This window comes from Seriola aureovittata, chromosome 19 (assembly GCF_021018895.1).
Source record: "Seriola aureovittata isolate HTS-2021-v1 ecotype China chromosome 19, ASM2101889v1, whole genome shotgun sequence".
In the NCBI taxonomy this organism is placed as follows: domain Eukaryota; kingdom Metazoa; phylum Chordata; class Actinopteri; order Carangiformes; family Carangidae; genus Seriola; species Seriola aureovittata.
Genome location: NC_079382.1, coordinates 10,485,578 through 10,510,007, shown reverse-complemented (window position 1 = coordinate 10,510,007; position 24,430 = coordinate 10,485,578). Strand labels below are relative to the sequence as shown.

Sequence of the window (24,430 nt, the reverse complement as noted above, 5' to 3'; positions counted from 1 at the left end):
ATGGTGGACAAAAGTAAATGTTTGGTTGATGATATGATACATTTGGTTAATTATTAATTCATATTGCATATTAATTTTTTCTAATTTATTAGAAATATTTATTTATATTAATTTGTAATATGGTGTTAGTTTGTAACTGTTAGTTCTGTCCTTGTAGAGTGACGTAGATTAGTTAGGAAAGTTATTTATCAGCAGTAACCCCAATAATAAGTAACACAAATACTGGAAACAGCTATCATATATAAATAGAGCATATCTTCTTTGTAGCATCTACTGAAGTTGACATCCCAACTTGGGAGACGGGACCATCCGAGGAACATGTGAATGCAGCATAACTCTCAACAAGAAAGCAATCAAGCAAACTAGTGCTTTCAATAGAGCCCAGAGAGACTCGTCCTTCATCCATGAAGACACACAGGGGGAAATGTGTTTAAACAGTACAGAGTCATTCTGCATTTTTATTATCAGCAAAAACAAACCACACATCACATTACATTTTAAAAACAAGAACGCTTATTGTGGATGTACAGAAAAACAAGACTGCAGCTGAAAAACTGAATATTTTAGTCTTAATAATAATAATAATAATAATAATAATGATAATAAAGGTATAAAAAAGGAAAGTGTTTCATTTTGTGAAATAAAAACCTTTGGGCCAACAAAATGTTCCCTTCAACATGCTACTTTAAAAATACATGCAAATGTAAAGCTCTCTAGTATGGACACTTTCAAAATACTCTCCACATGAAATCCCATAAATTATAAAATATCAGCCTATTGCCCCTGAACTGTTTCTTGACAGAGAAAATCCTAAGGAGTACCTCGACATGAATCCTGGAAGCATCTCAGCTGCCTATAATGGCTTCCTCTTCGACTTTTCCTTCCCATTCACTGATCCAGAAAACACATGATCTCTTTAAATAAATCAACCAGTCCGGCGACACAGCTCCAGCCCTGTTCCGACCGAGGAGTGGAAATGCGAAGGAGGACGCCACTCTAGACTGCACTCCATCAATAAAGACAGACACATTTCTTTCAGACACATTTCTCTGGCATCAATCGACAGTGAAAACGCCTTTTATACAACCGAAACCTGGGAAGAACATCAAAAACAGCACCATTTTTAAAATTTCCTGGATTCTCTCCAACGTGACAGTTACGTTGTTTCAACACAAAAAGTTCTACAAAGTCGTACATGGTAGCTAAGTCAAAAAAGTATTTTTTGCTTGATTATAAGTTTATAATATCTATACTCTTTATGAATGTTTTCTCTGTTGTTAGCATGCAAGACGGGTGCTTTGCAAGTGTTATGTTAAAATCAAACATTGCCCTGCTTTTGTCTTTGGCAGCTGAGGGTATATATCTCTATATACTATATCACATGGCAGGTTCAGCTCTGCTCCATTCCTGTTGGTTCACGATTGACTGCTCGGAAATGAAACTGGGCCCAACCCCATAACGGAGTCATGATTGTACCAGAGCTTACAGGTTTTTGAGTGTGTTGGTTACCAGAAGGTCATTAACAACAATAAATAACTAAATCCACCTCTTAAACCTGGGATTATGCAATTACAACATATTTTCTGCAACCTGGAAAAGTCTGAAACATCCTACTGGAAGACGTTTCACAAACCTATCAAACAAATCTCTGTGGAAACGCTGCGTCACACCAACGCCTCCATGACGTCTAACATTTAGGATGTAATACTCCCAGTTTTGGCACACCTTCCCTTGCAGGACCTGACAGGTTTAAATGTCAAAGTTTCAAGTTGTCTTCAGGTTCTGACTCAACCGTATTCGCCTTTTAGGTTGTCAGTAGTTAAGGTTCAGTGCTGAGTAAAAGGTGAACTGATCCTGAATGTCTTTAAAGGCAACACCAACCACTATTAGAGAGGCTAGTCAGCAGAGTTAAGTGAAGCCGGGTGTGAGAAACAACTAAAATGTTTGGGCTTGGTGCTTAAACCTCAACAACCAACTGATATGTATTCTGATGAGGGACAGCAATGAACAACATCACGTAACATGATAAGTGAAAGGCTGCCAATCATACAGGTGTTGTAGCGTCATACAGAGAGCCGCAACACCCATCATGCCTCGCTGTGATGAAGAGTGTACCAGAACAGTGGGAAAAAAAGTTAAATAAAATCTTCACACTAAAATGTCCCCACTCTCCAGATTTTACACGTCACAAAAGGACGGAACTGATGTACTAACGCCTTGTGCTGAAAATAAAACCACAGATCTCCCTCACATCTCCTTTGCAAGCACTGACGGAGTTAGGATAAGGAGGTTGACTTAGAAGTAGGACAAAAATAAAAACTGTTGAAGACCACATTTCAATCACGTGAACAATAAATGGCAACATACAGTACATTTTTAAAAAGAAGTAACAGCAAAACACCTCAGTAAAAAAGAGAAAACCATGAAGCACTGTGTGTACATAGTGCTACAGCTAATTTCACACCTACTGCAGTACAAACTTTTTTTTTCTTTTTTTTTCCCCACCACCTCCCTTTTTGAGATTTATCAGTGTTTTAGTCTGTATGGCTGTCGGGATTACAGCATCGGCTTGAAAAGTTTTAACATGGCTCTGAAATGTGGAGTTAGGTGGTATTCATGTTAAAGCACGGTTGCAGTTCTGGCACGTTGCAGGGTTTGACATTTTCATTTTTCACCACGTTGGCTCTGTTTCGCTCACGTACCTTTCAACAGTCAAATAGTATAATACACCTTGTTGTGCTATATGCATGGATTTTATGGTGTGTGTGTTTGCAGGTTGCAGAATAGTTACTAATGTTTTGATAAGTTATTGTGTGTGATGATGACAGTCCATGTGGGGTGGGTTAAGCAGGTGGAGCTGAGATGATCTAGTTTATGTTTGATTGGTGTTGATGTGAAAGCCATTATAGGCCCTTCTTAGTTGGTGCACTGAGTTTTCTCATTCCCCTTATCCTGCCCAGCAACTCCCGGACAAAGTCCTGAAGGGAGGGAAAGAAAAAAAACAAGTTAGACTGACAGCTGCACTCATATGCATTCACACATACACGCACACACACACACACCGGTGACACACATTTCTTTCTTAAATGATTTAACATACAATTACCAAACCGTTTCTGTATGGTTTCGGCTGTATTGGGATGTGATCGACACAAGACAGGTCCCACATGAACGTGGGGAACGTAAGTAATTGGTTGCTGACTTCCCACCCCAGACTTCTACCTCATCTAACACTCAAATTCAAAAATCAGGCCCATACAACTTCTTCTTCTTCTTTTTACAGTCTAATATTGTAATCTGATGCAATATGACTGCCAGCTTCTCATTCATTACGATCCGACCGAAATAGATGTTCTGAAGTTGCTAGTGCCACAGGGAACTATGTGAGTGAAGGAGCCTGTGATGTTGAGCAAAGCTGACTGAAACATCCGACTTTGTGCTGCATGCATGTAAGACAAACAGCCAGAAGTAATACTAAAGGGAGGGAAAATAAACACTGCGCAACAAACTCAAATCGTGATGGTAATGTCTTTTAAATAACGAGAAGGAAATAGTGGATTGTGAGACAAAGGTTAGTCAGTAAGGAAGGGGGGCAAAGACATTCCTCATCTTGGGTTTAAGCGAGAGGTTGTGTGGAGGTCCGTGACAGTGTGACTGCAGTGGGGAATATGCTGGAATATAATCCCCCTCATTATACCAGGGCTGACACCGCTCGTGACCTAATTACTGATGTCTCCCCCTCCTCTCTCGCTGCCTCTGTACCTCTCCTCCTCCTCTTTCCTCTATACCCTGATCTGTCGTTCTCACTCTAGCTGTCCTGTCACATATCCTCTGCATCCCTCTATTCCCATCTCTTCGCCATGACTTCTATCCCTTACTTCCTCACCCTTCATCTCTGTCTCCTACTGTACTGTACATTTTTCCACCAGTGCTCTCACTCTCTTCTTTCATCATTTTGTCTTTCACTGTTTATCCCCAGCTGATGGCGTCCTTGCGGGAGTGTGTTAAAATGGCATCTGCGCTTCCCCATACTCAGCAGATTACAGTGCATGGGTGTGTGAGCATGGGTGTGTGTAGGTGTGACACATATAAGAGGGTGTCAACCTTGGTGGCCACTAGACTAGCTTTGGATATCAGTGACCTTGTAGTGGTCGTCACAAGCTGACCTAATACCACACACACACACACACACACACACACACACACACACACACACACACACACAGATGACAGATGGGGAGCCCAGGCTGGACAACATCACCGTATGTGGAGGTAATGTGATTGGTCTATACCACCTATAATCACCAAAATAGCTTAACCCTGCCTCACCCCAACCCAAACCCTTAACACCTTTACACACACACATGCACCCATTCACATACTCACAAACATATTAAACATACTCAAGTCCCTTGCCAAGTAAACAAGATACAGTGTGTGTATATGTAAAACTATCAATCAGTGTCCTTTGTGTGTATGTGTGTGTAGGTCTAAGGTCCTTTTAAACTCTATGTCGTATTTAGGTCAGGGTGACAGTGGAAAGAGACTGATTTGTGTGTGTGTGTGTGTGTGTGTGTGTGTGTGTGTGTGTGTGTGTGTGTGTGTGTGTGTGTGTGTGTGTGTGTGTGTGTGTGTTTGTGTGTGTGTGTGTGTGTGTCATCATACATTAATTAACAACACACATACATCTGGGACATGATGGTTCAACAAACAGAGTCTACACACTGCAAATTGAATAGTGTATGTGAGCATCAATAATGTCTAGGTCGCTGACATTGACAGACACACTAAACATACTAACCTCTGTTGGTTTGTAGCAGTCTATTAATGATTCCTGTGCAGGGAGGGAAAACAGAAAGAGGTGTTCAGGGATTAGACTTGTCTTCAATTCACTGCAGCTCCTGGACTTTTCTTTTTTCTTTTTTTTTCTTCTTTTTTTTTTTTTTTACAAGTAGCTAAAAGTAAATGTAAGTGTAAGTAAATGTATAAATCTACATTTGGGTTCTGTCTTGTTGGTGGTTGGCGTATGGCTTTTGCTTATGCGCATAGCCGTTTCAAATGTAGATGAAATAATGTCACCTTCCAGTACAGTCAAAATGGAAGAAAATGCTTTGGTATCAGTCTGCCAGAACTGAAGTGTCTTTGAATGCATCATTAAGAATCATACAGGGAGAAATCCAACACACACACTTTTTTTTTTTTTAAAAAGGCAGCGATACCAATTTCTCCACTGACTGGAGACTCAATAGACCAGCATGAAAGACTTTTGGTGTATCCCATGTGGAAAACCTGATGTGTAGCTCTCAAGGTGCATTCAGACAGAACAAGAAGCATAACTGCAAGCCGGTGGAAAGACAGGAGTTGGTTAATGTCTGTTCACAGGGGGATGAACAAAAACTGCACAAAACATCCAGCAGTCAACGTGATAACTGGCCTCAAGTTCTGTCTGAACATACTTGTAGTCTATTATCATTGTATAACCCACTGATAAAGAATGTATGTATGAGTTATGCTCAATCATACAAGTCTATAGGTCTTGGAAGCACAGAACATTACAGCTTGGTGATATAAAGTGCAACTCTTTCCTTTCACTTCTAAATCCCCTATACATTGACACTTGCATTGTATATTCCACTGGTGTTTGCTAAAAATAGACATTTGGATACAAAGACAGACACACACAGACACAGACACGGGGGTGTACCTGCAGTTTGCTGGCTCTCTCGTCGTCACTGTTGACCTCCAACAGGTCATCGATGTCTATCTCCACCTCTGGCATCTCCTCCTCCTGGAACATAAAGACGCTCTTGGTTAATGAGCCGCTGAGACAGAGGCACGTCAGGAAGACAAGGACGTACAAGAGGAGAGGATGTGAACAGGAAATTGAAATGGAAAACAAAACAAGAAGCTTTGTGTTGGAATGACCACCTCCAAACACTGATGCATATAATTAATGTTGTAACGTCCTTTTTCTTTTTGTGACAGCAAAATCAACCCCAATTACACGCTTTCTCTCACTTTCAGTTCCTTCATTTCAACTCTCAGCACGAATCCCAGTCTGTATTTAAAACACTGTTTCCACGTCCCTTCACTCTAAGCTCCAAAAAGCTCAAACATACTGTATATTTGCCTGTGAGGAGCAGACTTCATATGGAAATGTCATTGCGCCGGGGCAGGGCCATTTAGTGGCTCGGTGGTTAGAGGCTGTATTCAGCTCAACACCACTTCAAAAGGTCCTGTGTTCCTCTGGTTCATTTTCTTCCACCACAAGGCTTGTGCAGAGGAGGTATGCAGGGAGGATCAACCCTTCCCTCCCAGCTACCGCATGATGCATCCTCCAAACTCTCCCTTCTGGGAATTACAGCCAAAGAAACCATGTAAAAGTGCAGCTTCTTCATCCAAGTAATGGCCTTTACCAACAGCTCAACTGCTCACTGACAGCATACTGGATGATTTCAGCAATTTCACCCCAGTGTACCTTGGAAATATGTTCATACTGGACGATCCCACACTTCACAATTTAAGTCCAATGCCAACATTCAGTGCCAGTGCAGGGAGTACTATGCCCTTTATGTACTGAGGTGGAAAGAGAGGGTGTGTAGGTAAGGGAGGTGGATTGTGATTGTTGCATATCAGACTTTCATGCAGTAAACCACAGTTTTCATTATAGGCCTGCAATTAATGTTTGACTTTTAATTAACTGCAGTCTTTTCCTATCCTTATCCATCCACATTTTTTTTTCCATAGCCATGATCTTATCCGAACCTTGACTATATCAGAGTTGCGAGAATTTAAACAACACTGGCATCAGACCAACAAAAAAAAAATGTATTCTGGGGTTCACCATCCCTTGGGGACTAAAACTATAGGCATCTATTTGCAGAAAATAAAGAAGCCAACTATAGGCCCAAAGAACACGACTGGCTGATGATAAACATGATGATGAGTATATAGAGTCTTGTGGCACCATTTCATTGCGTTGTCTCTGTCTCTGAACGCCGTATGATGCAACACAAAGTTCAGACCCATTTCATTTTCTGTATTTTCTATTGCCTCTCAAAGCATTATGGGTTCGCAAGCAACATGGGAGCGACCTGAAAAAAGGGAGTTATTGAAAGCTGAAAAGCAAATTAAGTTGATTTTGCAGCAATTTTCTGAAAAATAAGGAAAAAATAAAAAATGATATAATGGTGGGTTAGGAATATTAATTTTCTTTTGCCAAAGAATAAGTCACATACTAGCTTGAGAGCAGTGGCTTGGCCACAGCAACGAGCAAGAAGTGGTGCAGGCAATTTCTTTGCTTTGGGTGGGTCTCCCTAAGACCCTTGTTTTCTGATAATACTTCATTCCTGTGGTATCTCTCAGTGGAAGGCTATGTGCCATGAACCATGTGGGCCCTAACCTACACCAAAAAAAAAAAAAAAAATGGTACTCCAGAGAAGCCCATTCTATTATTTACTTCAGCTGGAAGGCTCAGGTTCATACATAGTGAACATAGTCATTGACAGCAAACGTGACTGAAAGATTTAACACCTTCTTGCTGGGTGCATGCTGTCGAACATCCCTGGACCACAATACTAAAACTGACTCTAGCTCTTAGTTGTGTCTGTGTGTGTGTGTGTGTGTGTGTGTGTGTGTGTGTGTGTGTGTGTGTGTGTGTGTGTGTGTGTGTGTGTGTGTGTGTGTGTGTGTGTCTGTGTGTCTGTGTGTGTGTTTGTCTGTAAGCCTCTCCGAGGACTCCTGTATGCTTTAGGCTGGAGCGTGCACTGGTATTCAGACACAGGAACAGGGAGGATGGAAGGATGATTTGATTTTAGCTCTCAGCATTAAAGCTCAGTCACTGTGATTTCAGTTTTGCGTGGGTGGGTTGATGTGCACAGAATGAAATTAGCTCACAATTATACCTCTGAAATTACAATACCAAATGTAGGAGACATGGCAAGAGGCAAGAGCGGTACATTATGTGCTGTATGTTTGACAGCATGACTACAGAGGAATTACTGTACCGAGTGCAACTGAGGTTTTTCATAGGCCTATAAATGATTAACTGTGAATATGAATTTAAAAAAAGGAATGTGCAACATGGAGACCTAAACTCATAACTCTTGTTTACACAGTAAAAAATTCCACTTGACATGTGTGACACTCATACCTGGCTCATACATATCTCATCTGCATTAGTTCACTCACACACTTAACACTCATACAAACGCTTACACACATAGCTGGTCCACCTTCATCCTTATTCCTGAGCCGTTAAGAGGCATTTACACAACCAGCATTTTAAGCATCTCGGTCTCTCTAAAGACTAGCTGAGCGTCCCCTTCGACATCTTGCTCTGAAATCTCTCTCCGTGTCTTAGTGAGAGGGTCTTGCGCTGAAATCCCCCCTCGTTAAGGAAATGGAAAAGAGAGACGGAGAATTGAGGGGAATGTGGCAGAACATATCAAAGCCTGTCATCTATTAGTATTGGAGTGCAAGCGTGGTGTAACCAGAGGACTGAGGTTATATGCAAATGCAAAACATCAGAAGAGAGATGAGCTATTTCAAACTGAGGAAAGGAGGAAGAAATGGATGAAGGAGCAGAGAAAGAGAGAGATGGAAAGAGAGAGGAGGCAGTTGTGTTGTGTAGAAGGGAGGAAATGATAAAAATAATGCTGTTGCCATTTGAAATTCTCATACTATTAGTGTTTGTATTTTAACTTTTTGACATCTGTTATATCACATAAAATTATTATGTCTTAAACTTTGCAATATTATAAGAAAATAAAACATAATTTGCAAGAAGAAAACAGAGGTAGCCTACAAACCGAACCGCAGTGACTGCAATTTGGCTAAGCTAGCTTGTTAGCCAGCCTAAGCTAATTTACCCACTTTTTCCTAACTGTTCTCTCCTGTAATTGAAAACTCAATTTGATGCTCCAACATTTTAGAAGTTTGTTTTAGCACATAAATAAGGAAGTAGCCAAATCATTACAGAGAAAAAAAAGTAACACCAGATAAACTAGTCCTGCCAAAAGGCCTAGCTTAGCAGAGTAGCAGTAACTGCCATCTCTGCTTTCTCTGACTATGGGGAAATTAACATGATTTGAAACAACAACATCTTTAAATCACATATAAAATGTATTAAAATAAATCAAATTGAAAAGGAAAAGTTAACAGATTATGATTGTATACTGTGTTTTAGCTGCTCTTAGTTAGCTACTGCTTTTTGTAACAGGTTGAAAACCATCATTTGGGTAGAACAACTGAAATGTCAATCCACTATTTTCTAGGCTGATAGATTAAGTGAAGCAGTGCCCAGAATTTCAAGGCAATCGCAAAAACAAGGGATGAGATGTGTAAAAAAGCAATAGGCCTAGTGGCTGGTGTCCTGCTCACATACTGTGCTCTGCTGGTTTCCATACAGAGAGAAGCTTCAGCCTAATAATAGAGATGAATAAGTGAATTAGAATGAGTAACAGTCAGGAGGGGGAATTTAACACACTGACATACTTCTTAAGGGGGTTGAGGGCAAAGGACAATGTTATCTATCTATCCATCCATCCATCCACTTATTTGGGTGCATAATTTAACAACTTACCAAAATCCAAAGAATCTCCAAACAGGGCTTTTTAGATTGCCTGGAGTGCAAATCACTATCTTTGTGGTGGAGTTGATTTGTGAACTCTCTGCCATCATTACCACATGTTTGTTGTTGAATTATTCGCTCTTTTCAGTTTGACCCACATTTCTTTTTTTCCAATCAGTGAAAGTGACTTTGTGTGACTCCTGTCCATCATGCAGTGCATTCAGTGCAAGTCACGAGGCAGACAGCTGTGGTAGTGCCGCTTTTTTAATTTTCACAAATCGAATTTAGAATATTTTTTGAGCTCTGGTCAGTCTGCCTAGTGTTAATGTTTGAGAGTGTGTGTGTGTGTGTGTGTCCCTGACAATTCCACTTGTCAGCAGGCAGTCCGTCACCCTCTGTCACTGTGATTGGTGATGACTAGGGAAGCATGGCCTGTGTGTGAAGCATGACTGCAGGCAATCACAGACGATGTGCAAGTCTTCACACACACACACAGTCTTTTTTTTTTGCCACCATCAATCATCTGCAGAGAACTGCTCACCACAGGGCCTTGTCTCTCTGTGGAGCTTGTGAGAAAGTACCTAAGTGTGTTAAATATACTCCATGCAATGACAAGAATGGAAACACACTTGCACATTCACACACTTAACATGCAGATCAACACTGAAGTTGTTGTCGTCCTGCTGGTGATTGAGAGCCTAAAATAGTTGAGGTCACACCCACCACCCTAGGGAAAATAATTTTCCATCTTGCCAGCAGTTGGGTGATAAAATGACAGTGCACATTCTCAGGAGACAGGGAGGGACAACCTGAGACACACATACACACAGAAATACATCCAAAATAATGAAAAATAAGATCTGGTTTAGATAGAGGCATAGGTTCAAAAGGCTTCCATACAAATCAAAAAGAACCTCATGCTAAAAATATTTACTTTATGGGAGATATAGCTAGGTATCTTTTTTGTTGTTTTTAATATGATCTCAGGCAGCAAGAAAACAATAGAAACCAGACAGAAATAAAGGAACGAGTTGCCTGACAGCATGTACTTGTTCAAGAGAACCACAAGGAGACAGTTGCAAACAACATACAATTTCTACCTGTGTTGTTGAGCATGTAGTACATTCACATAGGAAACACAGCAAAGACAATATACATGAAAAATTCTAGCACGAAAACAAAAAATGACTTTGTTTTCAAGGATGGTGTTGTGGCACACTATTGGCACACACTACAATGCATTACTGAAATAAAGAGGCTACTCACAGGTGAAAGCTGAGGAGACGCATGTGTAGGCAACCAGTTCAGAAATCACTGTATATATTCTTAGACAATATACATATTGGTGAAGTTATAAAATCTAAAATGATTTAACCCTTGTTTGCATAAGTGCTAGTATAGTTTAGTTTACGACTTGTATGTTTTATAATTGGGAAGCAAATTAAGTATTTGTGTTTTTGAAGCATAGAAGCGGCCTTTGTTGCAGATGAGAAGAAAGACATCGTGACGAAAACAGGAAAAGAGAGTAAGTGTGTATATTATGTGTAGAGGATAGTGTGTGCAAGAGAGATAACAAGGAGCCAAGTGTTTGTTGCGATGAAGGCAACTTTGTATAGACTGTGTATGCAAGCCGGCGAGCAAAAGAGAGTCAGATCAGGACAAACGGAGAGCGAGACAGGCAGCCAAGTGTGTTCGTAATTTGCAGAGAAAGTGTGTGCATGTGTGTCAGACTTGTTTTGACCAACAGCTATGCAGCCGGCAGCATTTTCAGTCTGGTTAGTCTATGATGAAGCGAAAGTTAATGTAAGCGGCCCGACCCTGTGACTCACCAGAAAAACTCTATTCAGACTCTATTCAAACACTCAACATGAACAAAGAGTCAAACTCCTTCTGACAGGGCATCACTTCACTCGGCCAAGTGATTCATTATTATTCCTATTCATAACCTATTTATATGAACCAGAACTACCAGTTATATTGAACTGTGCTTAGACCTCAAATAGCTGCAAAAGGCTTTAGCTGAGGGCAGCTACCCAGAAAGATAATTATATTACATAGATTTATCATTTCAGAAAATGTTCTACTTTCAGTATGCCATGGAGTCCACAATCTAAAGTTAATGATTAGATAATGGTTGGGTAGCTAGCTGCTGGCTTGTGCTTAAAATACCACAGTGAAAGAGTTGAGAGAGTTGTTGCACCCTCAAAATAAAGTCTGTTTGAGGGGACACATTACAACTGGGGATCTATGGGTCACATGACGGACAGACAGATAGGTTAGTTTTCAGTAGCATTGCTAGCCTGTTATACTCATTCATACAGTCGTATTAGCACTGAATCAAATTCTGTAATGTGTGTTTCTGTCGTCCAGCGAAAGACTTCCATCAGCTGTGTTCAGGATGTCTGGCCGGAGAAACATCGGATTACGAGGAAAATACAAAGACAAAACATATCAAGTCCTACTGAAATATTTGCATTGCAACATTAAAATAATACATAAGACAACATATAAGATGACATTGAAAAATTAAATTTCAAAATAAAAATGACTATATGACTTTTGCACTGACACTTTAAACTCGTATGTGGCTATTTGTTGATATAGCAGTAGTACGAAATGAGAAATTGTGCCATTGATTATTTTAGCACTAGGCTGCAGCATTACTGCAGCCTGGGCATTTGGCAGGTAGGGCACTAATGTAGCTAAAAGGTTTTGTCTGGAGGATCATGGCAGCTGTCAGGTACAGTAGCTGAAAATGGAGGATTAGCGGCCGACACACTGTCTATCAGTTGTCATTTTGTCAGCGGCCATTTTCTGTGTGTGTGTGTGTGTGAGTGTGTGAGTGTGTGTGTGTGTGTGGTTATGTTCTAGTGGTACAAAGAGCACGGGAACATTCAGTCTTTACCTGTAATGGTATATTGAAGCTGAGTGTCTCGGTAATAATACTCACAAAATGTGGCTGACATTGACAGATCCCCCACATCAGTTAGATAATACTGAGAGCACGAGCGGGTGTGCACACACGCGCACACACACACACACACACACACACACACACACACACACACACACACACACACACACTCTGATCCGGTTTCAAAGAAAAGTTAACTAGTAAATAAGATAATAATACCTACGCTCCTTAGTCACAGATCTGTATGAAAATTATAAGATGATAGGACAGGAAGAAAGCAAGGAGAATTTTAAGGAGATGCTAAAATGTTCAAACAATACTGCAAACAAAGAAACATCATTAAAAAGTAGGACACAAAAAAGAAGAAAAGATATAATAAATCAAACAATGAAATGACGTGCGTTAAATTAGGGACCTTGCAGAGAGTTAAAAAAGATTGCAAGAGGGAAGTGAAAACAAAGAAGAGAGGTATGTATGAGAGCAGTAATTAGAATACATAAGAGGAGAAAATGAAGATACAGGGAGATGGGGCGCGCACAGATAAGTGGGTCACAGATGATGAGGCAGAGGGGAAGGAAGAGGAGGATTGTGCAACACAGTAAAACCTCACAGCTCAGCTTTCTTCCTCTCTCCGCACTGCCATGCTGTGTCACATCAAAGCGAGGAGGAGCTCAAGGTTGGATGAATTCATCTTATGAGACCCAGTGGGGTGAGGGAGAGAAACCATCACACGACAAAGAGTATACGGTGAAGATGGGACGGGGAAAAAAAAGATGGGAAGAGTGGAGGATCAAAGCGGACAAGGGCACAGAGGCAGAAGACAATTTTTACAAAGAATTGGGAAACGAAAGAAAAAAAAATCTTAGAACAGTAACTACAGATGGCGCAATGGTAAAAACAACCGTTTTCTACAGCATTTTCCCTCCACATCCACCCCACTTCCTCCATCCCCCGCCTTCCAGCACCTATTGCCCCTCCAGTGAAGCAGTTTGCTGAAACCGTACAGCACAGATGAAGTGACTTCACTGGATAAAGTTAGCTGCTGCAGCAAAAGCTCTTTCCCACGCTGATTCAGCTGCGCTCTAGAGGACACTGTACATCACAGAGGGGAGGGAGGTAGAAGAGAAGTGGTAGAAAACGGGGGTTGGAGAGAGGAATTAATCCCCAAAGGAACATTTCAGTTAAAAATAGGAATGATTATGGATGATGATTTTGCAAAGCTAATTGTCATGTAAATTCATCATTCACCCTTCATTGCTCACTCTTCATCTGAATAAGAAAGGTCACCCTTTCTGGGGGGGAAACCACAAACTCAGATTTAAGGTAGAAGCAAGACTGCAAGGAGTGATTTACAGTTAAGTGTTGGATTTCCTGTATTATATATTACATATTAAACCGTATTGTTCTTTAGTTATATATTCGCCATTGTAACTGTGTTCACATTTTGTGATATAAAGTAACAGTGAACTGTGCACTTAAACAGCTTCCTCAGAAGTGCTTGTGTGACGGTCGACTGTCTTTGGAAACCCCCCCACACCATTCTGACGTCAGATGACTTCAACTTATCGAGCATAAACCAACGCTACTTACATAACTAAAGTTATGTAAAGCTATTTTAGCTTTGCGTCTCATAAGTGAGACAACTGCCTTGTTTCCGTTCTGCCATTCACTGTGATAGAGAGCAGCAACTGCAGCAAGCAAAAGTATCATGGTGGAGATGGATTTGCTAGACATAGGTTACTGAAAAGTCAACAATTACTGAGTCTTTCTTCAACTTGCTTAATGTTAATCATCAGCAGTCTCCAGCAGCTTTGGAAACTTGGAACACAAGCAGCTGAACCTTGCAGTCTCCATGTGGCATCTCTGCAGCCCCTGACATGTAGTTACACTTTGAGGAGGCACACGTCAGCTACAGCAAAGGCTCCAAAGTGATAGGATAAAACAACAGCTGCCCCTGTGCACATGCTTGTGTTGCAACACAAGGTCAAAATACTTAAAATCATCTCATCCTCCTTTGGTAAAAATCCTGATTTAAGCCCAGACTAAGTATTATTGTGGACTATCAGCCATAAAAAATAAAAAAAATACCAGCATCTGTCTTGTGACTTCATTTCACAGTTTTGTGGTTCAGGGGCGCATGATACACTTTACTGTATTTACCAGAAACACAGTTTCTCCCTCAGGCTGATATATTGACAGTCGGGGCCCATTTGGACCTTTGCCCTCAGTGCAAAGCAATGCCTTCGGCCAAACTGGACTTAAAGGGTCAATAGCATCAGGGTCACAAGCAGTCAGCCAGTCAGTCGCCACTCAGCAAGCGTAACAGCTATCTAGTTAAGACATTAATGGATTTATTTAAATTCAGAGGCAATGAGAAAACCCTTTGTTGTGGTGTAGCAGCAACAAAACAAAGCTGACCAAGAATAATCTCTTTTTTTTTTTTTTACACTTCTAATAGATCGCTGTGCTTTTTTTTTTACTGATTGGATCCGTCGCTTCCAAATGTGCAGAGTCATTCTGCACGAGCAAAGGTGGATCTCAGGAAAACAACACACCCACATATGAACACACCCCACTGACTTTGAAAGTCAAAACAATGATCTTCCCTCCTCTCCGACTTTCCCTCATCTCCTTGTCAGGCCGTCTCCCTGTCTCTCAGACACACGTGAATGACGGCAGCGTGTCGCATCTTTTCGCAGCGCCAACCGTAGAGAGTGAGTCAGTGTTTTGTACACAACCGGTTTATAAATTGTGCCGGCACGCTGACAATGAAACCAGTGATTAACTGGATCATCTCGGGATGGGAGGAGATGTCATAGGAAGACAAGAAAGTCAGTGTGTGAGTGTGAAAAGTCAACATTTCTTCTTTTCACAGACTCGCAGTCTGCTTGCACACTTTGCAGCTGCTTCTCTTGTTCTTCTATCGGCCTTTAATCACTTTGCAGCAGACATCCAATATGAAACAAGCCTAAAGACTAAAATTAAAAATCGAAATGATCAAAATGGAAAGCAAGGCACTTGACAATGATTGTGAATTGCACTTGCCATTTTAAGATCTTTTTTCCCGTATCACTCTGCCTTGGAACTCGAGGGCTATATTTGCAAGACCTGTATTTCAAGTTAATAACCTTCAGATATTTTCCAGATCTTTTTATTTTTCGCCTTATCCATCTTTATTTTCTCCAGCAGGCAGATTGATATGCCTCCCCAGGGTTGGCAATAATATCTAAAACCACTTTGACAGCATTATACTATCACAGCTAAGCCCATAAACACAGCATACAGGGTTAATAGAGTGGGGAAACCACAAAGGAGGAGCTGGGAAGGGAAGAGGAAAGCAGTGAAAGATGGAGGCTGACAGAAAAAAATTAATAAAATCACATCATTCCATTTTATCATGATTATTTTTATTATTTTCTGAACATTATTTTCTCTCCACTTATCTATTTGAAAGTTTGTCTGTCACCAGATATCACATTATCAGTGTATTGATTAAGCCTATTTAAATGGTTACACTCGCTGGAATCACTCATCGTATGTGATTAGCAGTGTCGACCACAGACATTAAACATGTGTGTGTGTGTGTGTGAAAGCCACACTGACAGTAGAACAAATGCTGGAGGGAAAATCACAAAGAGAGAGGCGGAGGAGGATGAAAAGCAGGTGGGTGGGCGTCCCGACGGGTCAGACGCCGAGGCGAGAGGAGAGGAGTTAAAGTGTAGAGAATGACAGCAGGATGGAAAAAATGTAAAAGAGATGACAAAACAACCGCATTGTGACCTCCGCCCTCAGTTTTGCTTTTTCAGATAGGCATTCGACACCTCTCTTCTGCGTGTGTGTTTATAACAGTTCCAGCAGCTGGTGGCTATCTGCTGCCTAAGAAGGCCGTCTTGTCAGCAACTCTGACTTGTTTAGCAGCAGATGCATGTGTCTGCAGGTGTTATGTGAAATGTGTCGACACGTGCTCGGACACAGACGCCAAGCGAGTACAGGTTATCTATTTTTGTCTGTGCGATTGTAATGGTAGAGAGATAAATGACTTGTTTTCCCAGCGCAGACAACAAACACAACAATGACCCCCACACCTCCCACCCTCCCCCAGATCCATAAACACATCACTGCCACTCATTAAAACAAACATCTAAATTGACTGGTGAATTCTGCGAGTGGTTGTACCTGTCAGCTGAGCTAATGCTAGTCACTCTGAGCCCTATTTCATAATATGTGCATCCATTTTTCTTCCTCTTTTCCTCTTTTTTCCCCCACACCTTCTGTAGTGTGTTCTCTAATTTTTGATTTTAAAACACATTTTGAGGGCAACCACCTTAAAAATAATGAGGTAATCAACCTTAGCCCACTTCCTGTCGCCAGTCGGTTTTAGCTGTGCTCAATTGATTACACCCATCGGCTGTCAGAGGTGATGGATGCACATTTGAATGGGCCAGTAAAGTGGGAAATAATGAAGACGCCTCCTATAAACCTGCAGCAGACCATAAAATTCAGTCTGTTTACGGTTCCAACTGTTCCACGTTTACAGTAGGTGTACATACGTACATACAGTATATCCAGATCTTAATGATAACATGATGCTTCTGTCTTTGTGTGTCAATATGTGTGTGTTTGTCCCTGACATGCTATTCCTAAACCTATTGAACTTTGCTAATGACCTGGCTTGAATTGCACTCTTTACTCCTCCTCTGCTGCCCTATGAGGTTCACATGATACACAGTCGTTCTCCTTCCCAGCAGGAAAAACATGAGAGGCAAGCGAGGGGAAAGGTTATTGACAAGGTCACAGGAGAAAAGAGAGGGGGAGGAGGGGATAATGGTGTAGACGGAGAGGGATGAAGATGCTCATTTTGTCAGCGTTAATGCTTAGAGGGAGGCAGAATTCAGCAACAAAACCCAGATTCCACACACACACACACAAACACCGCTTTGAGACAGACCTCCCCTCCCACCCTCGCTTCTTTACTGTGGTGATGATTATCCAGAGAGAAAGAGAGCACCAGACAGAAGAGTCAGTATTATCCTCGAGAAGATGCTCCTGATGATCTCCCACTTCCCCTTGCTCCATTTGGTCCAAATATGCACACTGACCTGTATATGAGTGTGTGAATGCGTGTGTGTGTGTGTTCATCCATTCATGGAAAGTACCCCCGACCGCTCACCACCCCATATCTGCCAAATAACAGCGGAATATCATCAACCCAAAAAAGCATGCATGGCCTTATACACACATCCATACACACCCATAGACACGGACAAACACACACACACACACACACACACACACACACACACACACACACACACAAGGCCTGAGGGCAGAGCACTGTGTCTGTGCTTGTACACATGAATAAGCTTCATTGAGTGGGGCTCTATTGAAGCTGAGCCATGGAAAAGTAGGGCATTACAGTGTCTCTCTCCCCTCATTCTGCAGCTTGCACCCCAACAACACACAGACAAAACTGCAGAGTGTGCGAGCTTACGGCAGACTTACCACTCTATCACTCTCTGTCACTCTGTTATTCTTTCACACACACACACACACACAAAGTAAAGGCCTTTTCCTCAATAGCCTTCATCGATTGTGTTGAAGTGCTGCCAGACGGACTCATCACTGTTCTGACACATTCTGCCTTTTAATCACCTGGACTTGACCTCAGCATTTAACTGCAGTCCAGTACAGTCTAGTCTCTCATAGTGGGAAAGAGTGAGTGGGTTTTCATTTCCAGAAATAGTGAAGATGGTGTGAGGATGAGGATTATGCTTCAGCTAAGCGGAAGATTAGGCAAATTTACATCTCAGTATTCCCACAGGAATACAAAAGGAGCTTTTGATCAGATTACTTCAATACTGCAAAAATGTTGTCAAGTTTTTCCAGGGTACATGATTAAAAATGAGCCGATTAGGAGAAAATGGGCCCCCTGGGCTAAACACCCCTCCTATATAGCAGACTGAAAGAGGGTGAACATAGGTGCATTGTTTGTAGTCATTTTGTGTCTCTCTTTGGGGTTGTTTAGGGTCCCTGTTCTCGTTTTGTGTCTCTTTGTGGTTGCTTTGTGCCTTTAAACCGAGATTTCAAAGAAGACATATTAACAGTCACTTCATACGGAGGCTCTGGGGCAGGGGCCCCTAACCTATCAGGCTCCTGGGCCTGTGCCAGGGAGGCCCGTTTGGTGATCCATGCATGGATCAAAAGCTATTCGTCCACATGTCTTTCAGATAATGCAGAGCAGAAGCATAAAGGATTTTCCCCCTTTTTTTTCCTATGGACTTCAGCTTCAAAGTGAAATCAAGGTTAGAGCTGAAACAGTCGGTCCGTTTACCAATTAGTCGACAGAAAATTATTCTGCAACATTTCCAATCATCGATTGATCATTTATGTCATCATTTGAACAAAAATGTCAAGCAGTCTTTCTTGCCAGCTTCATGCATTTGATAATAAATGTATCTTGTTTTAGACTTCACAACACTGTTACCTGGTTTTTAGTATTGTTTTATGATGTTGCATTGTGCTGTTTTATGCTCTTTTACCATCCTTTGGTTTCCAACATCAACAGGACCTGTCTGATAAATAAAGGTTAAATAGAAATTACCATATTAATCAATGGTGAAAATACAGTCACAGCCCAATCAAGACACAGTATACTGTTAAATTAAATCAGTGATGGTTATAGCCTCATTTACTTATACAAAAAATGTTTCATTTCTACTTGGTGGATAGAAAGAAAAGAAAATTGTTTCTATCCATAAAGCCAGTGAGGAGAAATAAATGCACATGAGGGAGAATTCCTCCAGCGACTTCTTAATAATGTGAGCATTGGCTTTTTAGAAAAATGATAAGGAGACAATAGGATGCTGTATTCTTAGCCCCTGCTGTATTAAGAGTTGTACTGGGAGCACTTGGGTCCTTGGCTATCGCTCTCCTTCCCTCTCTTTCTTTTCAAGTCACCCCTCCTCTCTGTTCTCCCCCTTCTCTCCTCTCTGTCCTCTGAAACAGCCAAATGAACAGAGGGGACATATCCCAGGAGAGCAGAGAGGAATCCATCTCTGACAGGACTCACCTTCTGTTATCCTGTAGCCCAGAGAGAGAGAGAGAGGGGAAGACACAGAGCAAGGCAGAGGCTGAAGGCAAATTAAAATCAATGTTGGACAAAACCATTGTAATGAAACACAGGAAGAGGGAAAGCTACTGGTAGATGGAGTAAAAGTTGGGTTTTCTCAAAGGAACAGTTTGATATTTTGATTATTAAGCTACTTGCTTTCTTGCAGAGAGTTCAATGAGAATATTAATCCCATCTGTATGCTAAAATATGAGGCTACAGAGGGTTAGCATAGCTTAGCATAAAAATAAGGGAAGACAAAATTTGTCGTTTTTACATATTAAATAAACAAGTGACATGGCCAGGTCAGCCATTTCCCCCGGTTGGCTGTTGTCTGTAGCTTCCTACTTAGCGAACACACTTTTGATATGTGAGTAAACCAGTTTTGGTTTCCAGTTAGCCTCTTTTGGATTTGTTTCTTGTGTTGTGTGCTAACTCCTTTTATTTTCTTGTTCTGCAACCGAGACATTTTTTGGACACAAGAAAATATCCCAGAAATTCTCACCAACCTATTATAGAAAAAATAAAATCCAATTTTGTTTGAGTTGACCCCGTCTCCACTGTGTTGCTTTCAGCATCAGCGCAACCAACCACACAAACACACAAACACACTCTGTAATGTTCTCTAGTATCAGGTTTTCTTATGAAACAGATACAGCGGCTGACCTTTAAGCCAGGCCAGCGCAGCCAAATCAGCAGTCTCTCCCTCGCTCTGTCACGCACACACATACACAAAATACACACCTTTGTTCACCTTAGGTCTTAATGTGGAGGTGTTAGCAGGCATGAAGCGGGTGTTACTTCCACTTTACAGTCATGTGACCGAACACCATCAGTAAAGCAGTACGCAGATGAAAGAATACTTTTAACAATGTGCCACAGTGACAGCATGTCAAAATGAAGATGTACTCGTTTCATTACCTGCTGTCCTCTGAAGTCCTGCCAGCCTCCTTGTCTTTCTACTGCCAGTCAACACTGTGCTTATTCAAGCATCAAGCATGTTCAGAATGGCAACGACGCCACCGAGCCAGGGGATTATCATGTGATATTATCCCATTTGCTGTGTGAAAGACATAATATGAGGAGGTGTCATGCTGCTGGGAATATCTATACTGAAGATTTCCCACTGTTAAATTGAAGTCAATACAAACGGGACATCTAAAGATAAGAGAGTGAAGTCTTTTTCAACAGTAAAGCTGCAATAGGGAAATAAAAGATGGATTTCTATCCGGAAATCGCAGCAGGGGATGTATCCCGTGATATGCAGAGTGTTTTTGATTATTCATCTAAATTTCCATTTGCATTAAACAAATCACAGCCTGATATACAAAACCACACATCCATTGGAAGAGAAACGCAAATACTGTGTGGCCCAGATGTGACTGTCTGAGACAAATACTGGGCCGGTGCATTCCAACCCTCATCCAAACATCAACTCGGCAGGTGAGTCCGTGTGTGGGGAGGCATCATACGACGTGTAGATCAAATGCACCTGCTGACAACTGGACTGACACGCAGCCAAGAGCTGGCTTTGAAATGTAAACCAGTCTCAGACGGGCTATACTGCTCTAACCACAGTGGGACTATAAAGAGAGAGGGGGAAGCTCGCAAACAAAATGAAAGCCATAACAACAGCAGCTGAGAGTTGGACCGCTGCAAGAAAGATTCACTTCTGATGATGTTTTAGTAGACAGAGGCAGTATGGAGCTACAGGAGATCACAGTGGCTTTGTTTGAAAAGTCTATTTGCCTTCAGTATGGGCGAGAAATATTTGCATTGCAATGCTCTGTCAGCATAGGGACAATAATGCTTTCATGTTGACAGTCTGCATCAGCTGTGATTTGTGCAGGTGTTTCCCCTCTGCACATACGCGCACACTGCAATAAATCTTTGTAATTGTCTGATATGCAGCCAGTCCACTCTCGCACGTCACAGAAATGAATAACCACATGAGCACTAATGTGTACGTGGTGTCACTCTCTCTCTCACACACACACACACACATAAAATGCATCCCCACAGCCTAGTCTGGCATGTGAGCTGGCATGTGAGCATGCACATGTGGATGCAAGATCACAACGCCCATTTCATCTCTCATTGGCTGAGCCTGAGGTGACTGTAGCTATGCCTACAGTGTGTATGTGTGCATATGTCTGTGCAGACCCTCTGCTGTGAGGAAGGGGGTCAGAGCCAGAGGAGGGGATTGGCTGGTGAGGAGAGTCACAGCATCAGCACATCCTTAACCCACTGCCCTTCTTTCCTCTTCCCCAGTCCGCCTCTGCCACCCCCAACCCCTCACCCCCCACCCCAGCTTGGCTCTGGCAGCATACTGTGTGTGGCCACCACGGGCACACGCACACACACACACACACACTCCCCCAGCACCTACAGAATATCTCTCTTTCCGCGCCCCCCACCCCCCCACCCCCTGTCTTCTCCCTCCTTCTCTCCCAACGCACATACACAGACTCGCACGCACACAAACGCTCTTCCCCTTTAAATGTTAAAGAAGGTGACTTGCGAACGAGAGAGCGCAAAATAATGTGGCTGTCAATATCGTCTGGTCACAGATTCTCCCACGAAAGGCGAAAAGGGTTTAAAAGGTCAGAAATCTGCCACAGAAACGCTGGAGAAAATGATTTCAATGTATGTTGTCCCTCTGAACACAACCACAGAGAAAACGGAGACACTGCCACGGGCTCTTTGACATGCCTTTTGCTCTCGAGGCCCGGCACAGAGAATGAAATGATGACCCGCGGGGAAAGAAGCATGTTGTCAATCTAAATAAATTCAATGAAATCGGTTAATGGACACATTTTCAGTAAAAGACTGAGGCGACTGGTGCGTAAAAGGCGCAACCGTGCGGTTTCTCTCGACCTCCTTGGTCCATCTCTCTCCCTGCACGGCAAAGCGTGTGAGAGAGGAGACAATACATCGGGTTAGAGTCAGTGTGTCCAGCAAAGAGCTACATTGTTAAACCAGACAGCTTTGTGTCTCTTATAGACTCTTCATGCTACTCTCCCCTCGGCCATAAGCCAGCAGGTTGCAATGTTGCAGAGGACAAAGAGGCACCAGTAAACCTGAAGGCACAGGCTATTTAGTGGAGGATAGTCCATTGTAAATGTGGAGCAAAGACAGACCGCTGTTCCTGATAATGCAACTCAGGTCAGACAGAGGAGGAATCATCTACTATGTGTTAGTTTAAGTGAGTGAGGTTAAGTTTGGTATCATTTTATATCATCAGTCATAAGGCCACACATTTGTCAAAGCAGGTAATCAGGACCAGTGCCCCCCCCCCGTCTCCATATGGTTATGTGTCTGCGTGAATGCGCGTGAGTGTGTGAGTTGAGATTTCTGCTCCACTCACCTCACAGTCATACAACTCGCTGAGCTGCTCGATGATCCACTCCTCCAGGACGAGTCTTTTCCGCAGCTCTTTCCTGTCGTACTTGACCGTCACTTTGCCCTGTTTCTTCTGGACCGGGTCGTCCCCGGTGATGGGGCCGGACCCCACGCAGCCCACCCCGGGCGCAGCTTGGAAGAAGACGCGGCTGCCAGCGGTGGGCAGCGGGGCACTGGTCTCGGTGCTGGCGGCCGACATTGCGGGATGTGAGGGCTTATTATTGACGAAATGTGAATGAGTGAAGACTGCGTACTGCGCGGTAGACAGGAGAATGGTGAGGAGCTTTTAAACAGCTGCTATTTAAAGCGCAGCGCCGGAGACAGCCGAGGAGGCGGAGCCAACACTGCAAGAAGTGAGCGATTTAGGCGCCTGTCTCCTGTTAAAATTATAACCAGTGCCCCTCTCTTCTATAGAGTGGAATAAAATTGCCAGTTTCCAGCACTGTGTTTCATAAGACGAATTTCAAGTAATTACTGCGAAACATGACTGTTAAAGAAAATGACCTTTCCACTGTCGCCAAAATGGCAGCGAACTGAGGGAATTTCTGCAATGATTTTAATTACAGATTCTCAAAGTGACCCTGAAAGATCATTAACAGGCTCCAAAACTTGTTCTAGAAAACTAAATATTCTGAACAAGTAAAATGCGATAGAAACGATTTGTTGAGATGAGGTGGCCGTTTTCTATTGCAGTGTGTCAGCTAAATTCCCTCAGTGGTGCTTGTGTGTGCATCAGCGCGCACTGGAGAACGAGCAGATGCTGGAGAGCTTCAGCAGAAGGTCTTTCCCAATTCCAGGCGCGCTTCCAGGCGTGTTTTTATTCATTTATTGATCAGTATGCTGCTATCTGTTGGGTATCTACGTCTTCTCGTGTGATGTATAGCTGAGTTGAAAAGGCTGATAGGCCATGGCTGGATATGCGCACCCGAATTTGGATCACCAACATGTGTTTATGCGCTGAGTATGTCTGAACCCAAACACTCCAGTCAGCCATTGGAAGAGTGAGATGCGCCACCTGTTGGTCATATAGAGAAGTATTTATAGGCTATATACATTATAGGTTCATATTTCACTGAACATTATGTTGTGCAATAAATGCTGAGATCTGGTGTTCAATCACTTTACATTTCTTCTGAGATGATGCAAACTAACCCATGTTTAATGATTCTGCAGGTTAAGTCCAACGTTACAACCTGGCCCTTTCTGGTCAACACCTGTCAATAGCAGAATTTCTCATTTTGAACTAAAGCTTTTTCAACTAAAATTAAAATATGAAATATTAATAAAAGGTAACAGATAATAATTCCTGCTGTATATGTTACATCTGGAGCAAATAAAACATCAAAGGGATTTGCAAGATTGTCAGAAAATGTCTAAATAGAAATTCACAGTAAATTATTGAACTAACTTTATGTGAACCTTTGACTTATAGATT

The 24,430-nt window shown here is 42.1% G+C and overlaps 1 protein-coding gene across 1 annotated transcript; it reads right to left on the bottom strand.

Moving 5' to 3' along the window:
- Positions 1 to 425: 425 nt before the first annotated feature.
- Positions 426 to 23,315, bottom strand: ppp1r14c (protein phosphatase 1, regulatory (inhibitor) subunit 14C). Its single transcript, XM_056404970.1, has 4 exons — positions 22,961 to 23,315; positions 5,705 to 5,788; positions 4,802 to 4,834; positions 426 to 2,978 (listed from the first exon to the last, which is right to left on the bottom strand). The coding sequence occupies exons 1-4, from the start codon at positions 23,192 to 23,194 to the stop codon at positions 2,904 to 2,906; spliced, it is 426 nt and encodes a 141-aa protein (XP_056260945.1). The 5' UTR covers positions 23,195 to 23,315; the 3' UTR covers positions 426 to 2,903.
- Between the last annotated feature and the right edge of the window lie 1,115 nt (positions 23,316 to 24,430).